At 42.0% G+C, this 12098-nt stretch overlaps 1 protein-coding gene and 1 long non-coding RNA gene across 2 annotated transcripts; one reads left to right on the forward strand and one right to left on the reverse strand.

Annotated features, from left to right (window-relative positions):
• The first annotated feature begins 4226 nt into the window (after window positions 1-4226).
• Window positions 4227-7721, forward strand: LOC116078112. Its single transcript, XR_004113430.1, has 2 exons — window positions 4227-4636; window positions 7176-7721. It is a non-coding gene; the product is annotated as an uncharacterized LOC116078112 (long non-coding RNA).
• Krt39 (keratin 39) lies at window positions 6383-11799 on the reverse strand. Its single transcript, XM_031353083.1, has 7 exons — window positions 11347-11799; window positions 10377-10459; window positions 9571-9727; window positions 8798-8959; window positions 8569-8694; window positions 7072-7292; window positions 6383-6629 (listed from the first exon to the last, which is right to left on the reverse strand). Exons 1-7 carry the CDS (start codon window positions 11797-11799, stop codon window positions 6383-6385), a joined length of 1449 nt encoding a protein of 482 aa, XP_031208943.1.
• Between the last annotated feature and the right edge of the window lie 299 nt (window positions 11800-12098).

Consider the following 12098-nt stretch of genomic DNA (forward strand, 5'->3'; position numbering starts at 1 on the left):
CCCCCCCCCCCCCGCACAAAATGCCATTTGGAATGTAGACGATATGAATTTGTTTAAATTTTGGCTTTACCATGTACTAATTGCAAGGCATTGAGAAGGTTAGTTGACATGTTGAAGCCTTGGTTCAGTTGTTAACTATGTAAATAATGATAGCATTACAGGGAAATCATGAGAGGTTAAGTGGGATCATTCATGGAGAGTTTCACAGAATTCTTCCTATTGATTTCTCTACGACCTGGTTTCAATGAACACCAAGACCAGGAAGAGCAAGGACACCAGCTACTGTGCTGAGGGGAAGGGAGGCCTGACATGAGCTGCCCTGCTGTTTCTCATTTCCACAATACTGATTGTGTATATGTCCCCCTCTTTTGAGAGAGCATCTTCTTCCTGTTGATTGTAGATCTGAAGGTTAGTTATTATGGAAGAAGGCCTTTCCAAACGAATCCCATGACTTTCTGGGGGAGAGAAACCTGGGCTCCTTTTTCCTTTGGGCCATTCCCAAAGGAAATCGGTTCCACTTTTTAGATGAAGGAGGTAGTCAGGGTGACTTCAGATGGTGTTCTGTTGTCAATTAGCTTAAGTGAAATGACTTTTAAGTGCTGTGTGTTTGTTTTACCAATGGAATGTAAGTTCCTCAAAACATCAAAAGGACACCTTACTAATAATGTTATGGGGTGTCTGACATGTTCTAAGTGCCTTGCATACACTAATTAATGTCGTCACTCCAACACTATGAAGTACGTGCTATTAATAGCCCCATTATATAGACAAGCAAGTGGAGTGGAGAAGTTAAGTAACTCCCATAGGATCTCACAGCTGGGGAATCAGATCCAGCTTGTCTAAATTTAAATATTTGTTTTCTGTTGTTTGGTTCTTGAGACAGGGTCTCACTCTGTACAAACCAGTCTGGTCTTGAACTCACAGAGATCCTTCTGCCTCTTCTTCCAGAGCACAGGGGTCAAAGGCATGTACCACCATATCTGATGAGTATTTGTTCTTAATCAGTGCATGATTCTGCTTCTTGACCCGACATGAGCTTGTTCTCTTCTAGCTTTTGCTAATGTCTCACTTCTGGAGTTTTCTAGGGCGCTTCTTCTGGATCTTTGTCTTAGTCTCCTTTTCCTCTTCAGGTTTTAGATTCCTCTCGAATAGGCTGTAGTTTTATTTGCCTTCCACCATGCGGCTTCTCTCTTCAATCAAGGTCACACTGCAATGCTCGGCAGGTGTTTTTCAGGCAGTGACAGTGAAGCAGGCAGGCACAGTTCTTTTTACTGGTTGGTCAGTGGAAACATAAACCCATCAGCAATCCCCACTCATGTGTAGACAAGACTCTTGTACTCTTACCTACAGTTGGAAATAGATAGCTGTCTATGACCAAACCCAGTCTCTTCCTGACTTTTCTGGGTCAGTAGGTTAAGTGGCTTCTCCAAGGACCTCGGCTACCAAATGAAATAAAGCCATCTCCAGCATGACTCTGAAGCACCTGCTGGTCCCACTGGGTCATCATAAGGAGCTATGATAGCAGACGTTTTGCTTCTGGTTTAGAAGGAAGGTCTACTTGATTAGGGAAAGGAGCTTATATGGTTTCTTCAGGAAATACCAGTATATCTCCTTGTCTATTGCGTTATGCAAGACAGAGGAGGAGGAGAAGGCTAGGGAGTGGAAAGGATGGAGAGAGAAAAGGAAAGGGAACAGAGTCTGAGAAAGGATGATACAGAGAACCTTTACAGAAATTTTGCTTCTGTGACACATTTATTGAAATGTTCTAGAAAATTGGCATTTTTTTTCTATGTTGTTTTTCTGTGCCTGGAAATGGTAACCTATAGCTTGAAGGCACGGCCTTAAAAAAAAAAAAAACCCAAAACCCTCCAAGCATGATGCTCAACCTGAAAGGATCATTCCAATTAAAACAAACCTTCCTGATGTTGCCAAACAGGGTTGCTCCCCTTTGCCTGCCTGCGTGGGTAGTTCCCATGAAGCTGTGAATCCTGCATGAACACATTGACCAGGTATTTTCAGCCAGCCAAATAGGTGAAGGATTCATTTCCTATAAAAGACATTTGATTACAGTGTTGAAACAATGAACACATTCCAGGCTTGTCTGAGCTGATGCTAACCCAGGGCTCTGTAGTTCAGATGTTCATAGTCTTTGCCTATGAGTTCTTCCTAAAATGAGCATTTTCTTTTGTGTGTGTGACACACTTTGTTTCTGAACCTTATTCTCCTTTTCATTCCCTCTCATCTGAAGAGGACATTTGGTTTTTAAAATGCTTCTTCATTAGAGAAACTTTCTTTTTAAATAAAATGGGCAGCTTAGGATAAACTTAGTAAAGAAATAGGCTCATTTTTTTCTGTCTAGAGCAAGACACACTTCCCATTGTTAGTTACAGGGGAATCAAGGGAGTTATAGTAAGACACTATCATATCTAGCTGCTAAAAATTATATAGAGATCACCAACAGCATTTATAACCTTTAAAAGATACTTGGAGGAGGGGTTTGAGATTGTTATTTCTGGCATCACATCCTGTTTATAGATATAGATGACTAGACATAACAGGGTGAGTCAAATCACATCCATGTTTATAAGAGAAGCTAAGGACATTTGATTTAAAGAATCTGTGATGAACACTCTAGAACATATGAAGAGAAAGCAATTGATGCCTCTGGGACTAAACCAGAAATCAACATCTTATAGTTGGCTCAGGGTTGACTCCATTAGACCCTCTTGTTTGGTTTTTACTATTGTCTAGTGTGGATGTGTAAGAATGTGAAATAGAAGAAAGAGTTGGATTTTCTCATTGTCCAGTTGATTTTTTTCTCTGGGTCCTCAATTCTCTGTGACACGAAGAAGCCAATTAGCTGCTATCAAAACACCTTTCTAATGTTAAAGCTCACCCAGCCCATGAGCTTGGATATAGATGTCAGTGGCTGCTAATGACACAAGGCTCATTTTGGTTTCTCCTTAGAGACAGTGAGTGGGAATGGAACTCTGAAGGGCTGAAAAAAAAACCTCAGCAATGCTAATGTGGATTTCTGCTAGATGATACTGCATAATATATTATACAACAAGGGAATTTAAAGCACTTAGACTTCATCATTCATCATTGTGCGACACTGAGTGCTAACATCTGTAAGCAGTGGTTTCTCCAAGGGTTCATTGAGATTATTGGTAGAAGCTATTTTATAATGATCATCGAATGAGTTAAAAAACTTTGCTAATATATTGATTATTATTGGATTACTCCATTTTAGAGTCGTGTAGATAGACATGCGAAAGAGCAGCTGTCTGGGGTTGGGGTCATCTATAAGGCTTATGTCAGAGTCTACAAGAAAGGGCTAAAAGGGAGAGCAAGTATGGAGATGATCAGTGAATGTTACCTGTATATGTAGACAGATCACAGTGGATCCTCATTAATGCACAGTTACTGTGTTAACTTGAAAAGATGGGAGAGAAGTCATAGAGATTGTGTGTGTGTGTGTGTGTGTGTGTGTGTATGTGTTCTTGTACATGGGAGGAGCAGTGGTTGATGTCAGCTGTCTTCTTTTACCACTTTCTATTTCATTTCTTAAAGACAGTGTCCCCCACTGAACCTATAGTGCACTGATTAGCTAGACCGGCTAGCCAGCAGGCTCCATCAATCCTCCTCACTGCCTCTCTAGTATCTGTGTCTAGCTTTGTATATTGGTTCTGTGGATCCAAACTCAGGTTCTCATACTGCTGACTTGCTGCTGAAGCATGTAAAAAACAAACAATGGACAAACAAACAAGCCCTTTACTCACCCCGGCCCCAGCCCCAGCCCCCATGACTGTATAGGATACTTATTCAGTTTTCTAGAAAAATCTAGACTTCATACTGCTTTGATTTATTTTACATTTTTGACCAGAGGCAAACAAAATCCTGAAGATAGTTTTACATGCTCATATACAAAGGAAAAAGGTATAGGCCTTAGAGGTGCCAGATTCTTTCTTTATTAGGTAGGTCATAATATTTTATTTTTAACATGGGGTGGCATGGAGGATATTTTGATCAGAGTAGAAATAGGTGTCTTCTTCTGGGGCTTAAGTGGAAAATGTCATTGTTGCATCAGCCTGAAGTTAGAGGTTCCAAAATCCTAGATTCAGATGGAATCTAGCTCTCACCTCTTAGCAAATAGTTTGCCAGTAAGTGTTGATGGTGTGAACCAGGCAGAATCTACCTGGCCTAGTACTGAGTTAAAATCAAAAGGAAACTACTATGGATAAAAATGGCATATGTCTAGTGCCTAATTTAGGGATCAAGAACTTATTTCTGCCTAGTACTACACATCATTTACAAAGTCTTCATTAGCCCATTGAACCCTTCCATTATATGCCAGGCGAGGCCAAGGTTGTTAAATCACTTTTACTCCAGGTCACACACAACGCCTGGGTGGAGGCTTTTCATGGTTTCTGAGCACCAGATCTTTACTCTGTCCATATTTCCATCTTGCCGGCTGAGCCAATACATAGTGAGGGGCTGACAGGAGCTACTCTGCGTATTTCATTGAGAAATTAACAACAGAAGAGACTCTTCCTGAAGACTTGCATTCCACCTGCTTTGTGTACGCCACAGCTCTTCTGGAGGAAGCACACGGCTGAGCTGTGATTCCAGCAAGGTAAATGTCTTTGATGTGAGCATCATCTGGTATCTGACACACATTCTAAGAATTCAGAAATGCTTTATTTAGTATAATTATGAGTATAATCACAGAAGATGTTCTATTTTTGTCTCCCCCCAACCTCCCAATGCCGGATGTTGTTAAAAACTTCCAAATCATGACTGGATAACTACATTCACAGAGGAAGAATTTTAAAATGAAGTAATGATAAAAGAAAATTAAGTCTAGCTAATTAGCTAATGGCAAAACATACACAAGGATCAGGCACAGAATGGGTTTCGTGTGCTCTCCACAACAGCCCTATGAAGTAGGTGTGACCCTCAGTGAGCAAATAAGGGGATCAGTTTGATGAAGGCTGGATATTTTATGTAGAGTCATGGTGGGAATTGGCAAGTTTAAGATTCAGGTCTTGGAACTGTATAATTTGTGTTTGATTTAGATTTTTATTTTTTTAAACCGACACCTCTGAAAAGGTCCAATAATTTTTTTTCAATGAATGAGTTTCTTGCTCTGTGGACCTGCTCTATGAGTTGTGATACTGGCTGGTGCCAAATAGTGGCTGCTGACATTTGCAGTAGCTTCTTGCTGGCAAGCAAAAACTACTCACTAATGCTCTTTTGGAAAGTTTGGGGCTCTTAATTCCATCTCTTTCTGATGGAGAGATTGATGCAGGGATCTAAGCTATTTTGTCCTTGTTACCCATCAGGTCTTTGAGAAATCCAGCTCTGTGCCCCTTGTCAAACAAGCAGATCAAACTCCCATACCCTAAGGGATAGGAAGAGAAATAGCCAACCTTTAATGAGAGGACCCAGGCTACTGCTTCAGCATGATTCTAAAGAGAGACCCTTGGATTCATACTACGCAGCTAATTTTCATTCTTAAAGAAAATATTTAGAGAAGAGCCTTGTGGTTCCCTAAGTTTCAGAGACTGTGGACATCTGCCATATGTGATGGCCCCAGGAGGCCTACAATCCCAAATACTTAGAAGGTTAAGGCAGAGGATCACAGGTTTAAGTCCCAGCTGGGATACAGAGTGAGTTCAAGGTCAGCTTTGGCTATTTAGTAAGACCCAGCCTGAAAATAAAAGATGGAAATCAGAGTTGAGGAAGAATTTAGAGCATGTAGAAAGGCCCCCCCCCCCAAGTTATGTTTTGGTAACAGGAAAATATACTAGTACAGAGAATCGATTGGTTGAGGTGGTGAAGGTCAGAGAATCAATTGGTTGAGGTGGGAAGGCCAGTAGGATCCAGGCATGTCATTGTTTCATTCCTGGAGGCTAGTCATCTGGGTCTTCCTTATTTATTCTGTTCCTGTGTTGGCTTCATTCTACATCCAAAGACGGAATTCAGAAGGCAAGGCTGTGGCTTTTTACGTTCACGTGTCAACTGCCAAAACCAACCCCAGAACTTGTCTGACTGGCTCTACAGAGGTACAGAGATAAACAAGGCTTGAATAAACAAAAGGAAAACCTGCCTGTCCATCATCTGGCTAAGTAAGCAATGTAGGCATTAGCTAATCAGTTCCCATCCCTTCGACAATACACCATGTCCTTCCAGAGAAATGTGACTTATTATCTTGTTGGTAGCAGTGACTTAGGGAAGGAGAAGAACAAAACATGGGGGCCCGCTGTAGTAGTAAGAAACTTGGTACCTTAAGGGACTGGGGGTTTCTTAAGCCTTTCTGGCAGGAGCATGCACTGGCCTCTCTTTCATGAATGAAGGTCATTCTTATCACCTTGGGATGCTAGACTTTGGCAGCTCTGGTGATGTAGCAAGGCTGCACATGCTCGTGGGAAGAAATGACCTTCCCATCCTTGATCTCCTTAGTGATGGTGCATATCTTAACCAGTATCCGGGATGGAGGTCCAGAGACACGGCAAGGCTTGTGAATCCCAGGGAGTGATGAAGATGTGTAAACTGGGATAAAATATTCCATAGCTCTGGCCTGGCAGGATGGCTCCCATTTAGTGGCACATGGGTTACAGGGAAGCCTAAGTAGAAACAACAATGAGAACAGCAACAACAATAGCAGCAGCAACAAGAACAGCAACAGAATTTTAGTGGTCGAGGAAGGGCAATGATTGCTATGGAGAAGATAGGAGTGGCTAAGTTTTCAATCCTTGTTACTCAACACACAATCACCACTAAGTGCTTTTTCATTCACTTTGTGCTGTGGTTGACCTCAAAGGGAACACTGCCCTTAGGTTGAGAGCCCATGTCTTAGTGAGATGCAACCTATGAGGGATTAATTTGGTTACAATTGAAGGTCTTTAGAGAATATTTGATACTCTCCATCCAGATGTCCTCTTCATTGTCAAGAAAATTAAAGCATAGTTCTCAAATAGATGCCCCATTTCCCGTGTGTGTGTGTGTGTGTGTGTGTGTGTGACACACACACATTTCTTTCATTTATGTTGCTTTAATTTTACATACCTGCCATCCAAGCTCTCGAGAAGGCTGCGGTAGGTGGCTATCTCACACTCCAGCCGGGACCTGATGTCTAGCAGAACTTCATATTCCTGGTTCTGTCTTTGCAGGGCACTGCGGATATCTGCCACCTGAGCCTCCAGGTTGTGGATCAGACTCTGGATTTGGGCCAGCAGGGCTGTGTAGCGGGCCTCTGTCTCTGTCAGGATGCATTCCTGGGAATCTCTCTATGGAAGAGGAGGAAACCAGATTCTAATGATGACTCCTTTAAAATTCTCAGAAGGCCATGGTTAAAGCCATTTTAAACAGTTAGCTTCTCTGCGACAGTACTAAGGGTTCTCTAAGTCCTTTATTACTTCCTAACCAAATAAATCCAAACAAAAATGATGTTTGTTTTCTTTTATTCCTTCTCTTTCTTATCTCTTTGGTTTATTTCTGTCTTTTTTTTTTAACCACTTAATCTTTTATCCCCTGGCTCATGAGAGAGAGAAAAAAACTTCACCTCACTTCATTGAAGGCCCAGGCCTTAAAATCATACCAGGACACCTCATTCAGACTGCATTTGAGCCTTGGAAAGGAAGTGAGCAATGTTTAACTAGAAGCATTTGTCTCAGTGTGTCAATTTCTTTATAAATAAAACATGAGTGTTGAAGCTGGAATGGGTCAAGTTCTTTCTTGTTCTATCACTTTGTAAGTCTACAGATAATGGTGGGGTTTCAGGTTTTAATAACCTCAGTTATTCACATGGTTATCTCAACTTTTTATAGATGAGAAAAATGAGGTTCAGTGAGTTGCCCAACATCCCATGAGTAGCAACTGATGAAACCTGGAGAAGGTTTTGCTAATGCCTGTCTTTCCTAGCAGGACATTTGAGTACTGTCTTATTTCTGCGTCACAGTCTCAAGAAGCAGAGATGGTGCTGGCAGTGGGATCCTGTCCTGACTCTCCTGACTCATTTCTTTGGTGATGTTAGGAAGGCCACTCAGAGCTTTGGGATCTCAGTGTCTCCATCTATGAACAGGGTGTGATGGCTTGTAGTCCCACCCTGGTTCTTCACTATCACCAGTGAAGGTTGGTGAATGGTTTGCATCACCTCTTCCAGAACGTTGTTTCATAATATCAATATGAGAGTTTACAGTAATGCTTTGCATAAGAGAAATCTAATGCTCTCCTGGTGATTCCAAAAGTATTTTCCATGGACCATGATCACTGTGACGTACTCTGGGGAGGAGGGCGAAAGCATCCATAGTCAAATAAGTTTTGGAACGCTGAGTCCTGCACAGCTCCTTGAAGATCCCTGGCACATGCCATTTTGTAGGCTAGCTTGCGGAAAGGCTAACCTTTGTGAAATCCAACATTTCCAAGACTTTACTTGACCATGGAGTTCTTTTCTAGCCACAGACCCTTTAACCAATAGACACAGTTTGGGAAACAGCATAACACTCAGACATTGGGGACTGTTGCCACCCCTGTAAGGTTAGGCTTGGTCAGCCTGTTGGGTACCATTCTGTGCTGGGCCTGCAGCTCAACCTCCAGGGCACTGATGGTCCGTCTCAGCTCTATGATGTCCTTCTGGCAGCACTGCTGCTGTTGAGAGCTGCTCACGACTTGTTGATTCAGTTCTTCCATCTGAAACACAGACGTATCAGGAATTTTGCAAGGAAGCATAACATATCTAAGGACATGTAGAAATATGTAGCTTATTGATTTTTGACTCATTGGCTCTCCTGACCTGTGTATTGAACCATTCTTCTACATCTTTACGGTTTGTCTCCATGATGGACTCGTACTGGCATCTCATTTCTTGTAGGATTTGATTTAGGTCAATGGAAGGGGCAGCTGTTACTTCAATGTTGATTCTGTCCCCAAGTTGGCACTGTAAGGAATTAACTTCCTATGGAAAAGAAAAGAACGTAAAGTTGTTTAGTGAACAGATGACCATTCCCTACCATGTTCTTGTTTCAATCTAACAGAAATAATTTAGTTTAATTGCTGTCTGGAATACAGCACACAACAGAGGGACACATGACTTGTAGGTGTTATTATGATGCCCTACACTGACTGAAGGTGATTTCAGGTATGTCTGTGCTCGAACATGTGGAAAAAGATGAGGGAATTGACTAACAATATTGATTGACAGTATCAGAATTCCAGAAATTTTAAGACCACTTATAGAATAAAAAAAGGAGGCAGTATCACAGAGGTGGGGTTTATGGAAAGACCACCATCTCTAAGCTGCTCAGAATTGGCTTTTTTTCCATTAGGATGTGGCAGTTTTTGTTCAAGAATGTCTATACCAATGAATATGACAAAATTGGATCCATGGAGAACACCCACATGGCATTAGATATAACATAGTAATTAACATAGTATGGGCAGTCACAGTATGACCAGCAGCACTATGGCGAAGCTTCTAGTGGGAATCCACTTTGCTATGTACAACTCAAAGGAACCAATGCTGACTTTAGGCGTTCAGCCTGTACTGACTCTTGGTCTTTTTCTCACCTCCTCATGGTTCGTTTTGAGGCACAGAAGTTCCTCTGTCAGAGACTGGACTCGCGCCTCCAGGTCAGCCTTGCTCAGAGTCAATGCATCCAGGATCTGCTTCAGGCCATTGGCGTCGGTTTCCACAAGCTGGCGCAGGGACAACTCAGCTTCATAGCTTTAAACCCCAGAAAGGGTTAAGAAGAAGGCATTAGAATGTAGATGCACAGGGGGGCTCAGTCGAACTTCCTGCTTCTTTCTCCTCTGGGCCTCTCTCTGTGTTTCTATGGGAGACGTTACTCTTTGTAGCAACAGAACTGTATCATGACTTGGTTGTTAGGCTTAAGTTAGTTTACCAGCATGATGCTGTTCACCCGACTTGTTTTGAGATGAGAGAATTCATTTTCCTTCCTTTGCTGCTAAAGGCGACAAGTGTAAGGTTTGGGCTCAGGAAGTTTGGGTCTGCATTTTGGCTCTCTCTTGTAACACACACACACACACACACACACACACACACACACACACACTTTTGTGTAAATTTGTTTCTCATTTACCAAGGTTTTCCTGCCTGGAGCAAGGTTACAAGATATTGACCCTACTTATCTCACTGGGGGGTAATCGTATGGGTCCTTATGTCATCCCAGAGGTGCTTGTATGCAGGTTGGGGCTATTGATCTTAATCACATTGAATCTGAACGTCTTTTCTGGGTTACTGTTGAGCGGCTATGGAGTGGGAAGGTTAGTGCATGTGGGGACAGTCTCCCTGGGAATATTTAAATCAGACTCGGATGAAGTCTATCACCAGTGACAGCGCTGGGCAGGCTTACTTAGCTCTCAAGTCATCTGCAGCCAGTTTGGTGTTGTCAATTTGTGAGACCAGTCTGGAATTCTCAGCCTTGGTACACAAGATCTAGAATTAAGAGATTGTACACACAAATGAGACAAACACCAGGATGCCCTCCTTTAAGAACCAAAGGACCATGTGTTCTGGTTAGAAGAAGACTAGTTAGAATTCTCCTGACTCTTCAGAGCAATGCTTAAGAAACATGGGGGAACATTGGACAATCCGAGTTCTTGTTAGTTTCCTAAGAAATTATCAAAAACCATGCAAATGAAAACCATGTGTGTATGTTTTTCTATTAAAATATAGCGTGTGTTTTCTATTTTTTTTCCCCAAATTTACCATGGCATACTAGAATGCAATTTTGAGGCCAGACATTTTTTTCTCAGAGCTTAGAATGGTGGCTGGAACATTTTTGTTCGTGCTTAGTAAATATTGGTGAAAAAAGTAAAAATTAATCAGTAGATGATTGGGCCGGAAACAGGTTTGGTATAGAGACACACTATTTAAATACTATGACAATGATGTGGGTATGAAAGGCACTAGTGATTGTAATGTGGATAAACACTAAAACTATTTAGAGAACTTTTAAAAATCAAAATAGCCTCTCAGAGCTCTTTTCTCTCTCTCTCTCTCTCTCTCTCTCTCTCTCTCTCTCTCTCTCTCTCTCTCTTTAAAAAAATTTAAGTTGTGGTAGCAACTCATTAGGTTTCAGTCCTGAGTTATTTGGTTATAAAATGGCAGAACATACTCCTGATAAGCCAAAGGAACTATAAAACTTGTGTACTATCTCAAGGATTCTTTTTTTTTTTTAATTTTTAAAACATAGCAGCATAGAAGGTTCTAGCATAGAAGGTTTGAAAAGCATACACACATGGTTTTCAAAATCGAACAGAGGACCATGGTGTGGAGAGCATCGACCCATAGTTTGATTCAGCACACTGCTGAGCTCTTACCTTCTGCTGCAGTTCCTCGATGGTGGTGTAGTAGGACAGGAAGTCAGGACACAGAACGGGAAGTGCCTTGCTGCACTCCTTCTGGATTTTATCCTCTAGGTCCGCGTTGTCTCCTTCCAGCATCCGAACCTTTTCCAGATAGTTTGCAAGGCGTTCGTTCAAAATCTGCATGGTCTCTTTCTCATGACTGTTAATGCCTTCAGCGCACCAGCTGGCGTCATCCAGACAGGGATGGAAGCTGTAGGTTCTTATCAAGTAGTTAGGGCAGCGATAAAGGCAAGGGCTGGGTCCACAGCCCTGGCCCTGAGGAGTTTGTAGAACACGACCAGTTGACTGACCATCATGACAACAGCTCTTGTTAGAAGAAGAGTTAGTCCTAAAATTTGTATTCCCAGAGCAGTTTTGGGGTAGGGTTGAAGAAGAAATCGTCACGGTCGAGCCCTTGGTATCCATAGTGTGTGTCCAGCTTCACGTTGTCTCAGAGTCTGAGGTCACCACCCGAAGCACCCTTCACTGAGCCCAAATGCCAAGCCTGTGGCTTTTCTCCTTTGAAGTGCTTATATAGCCTTCCTTCCAAGTGGTGACACAGAGGTAGGATGTTTTCCTTTCTCATGTTTATATCAAATCCCACAGGAACACCTCATTAATCTGCTCGGGAAGAGTTACTTGTCTCATAAAAATGTGCATTTAGGCAGCTACTAAGTTATTACCCCGTCACAACTGCTACTCTTTAACAGCATCCATCATTAAGT

The sequence above is a fragment of the Mastomys coucha genome, unplaced genomic scaffold (genome assembly GCF_008632895.1).
Source record: "Mastomys coucha isolate ucsf_1 unplaced genomic scaffold, UCSF_Mcou_1 pScaffold5, whole genome shotgun sequence".
In the NCBI taxonomy this organism is placed as follows: Eukaryota; Metazoa; Chordata; class Mammalia; order Rodentia; family Muridae; genus Mastomys; species Mastomys coucha.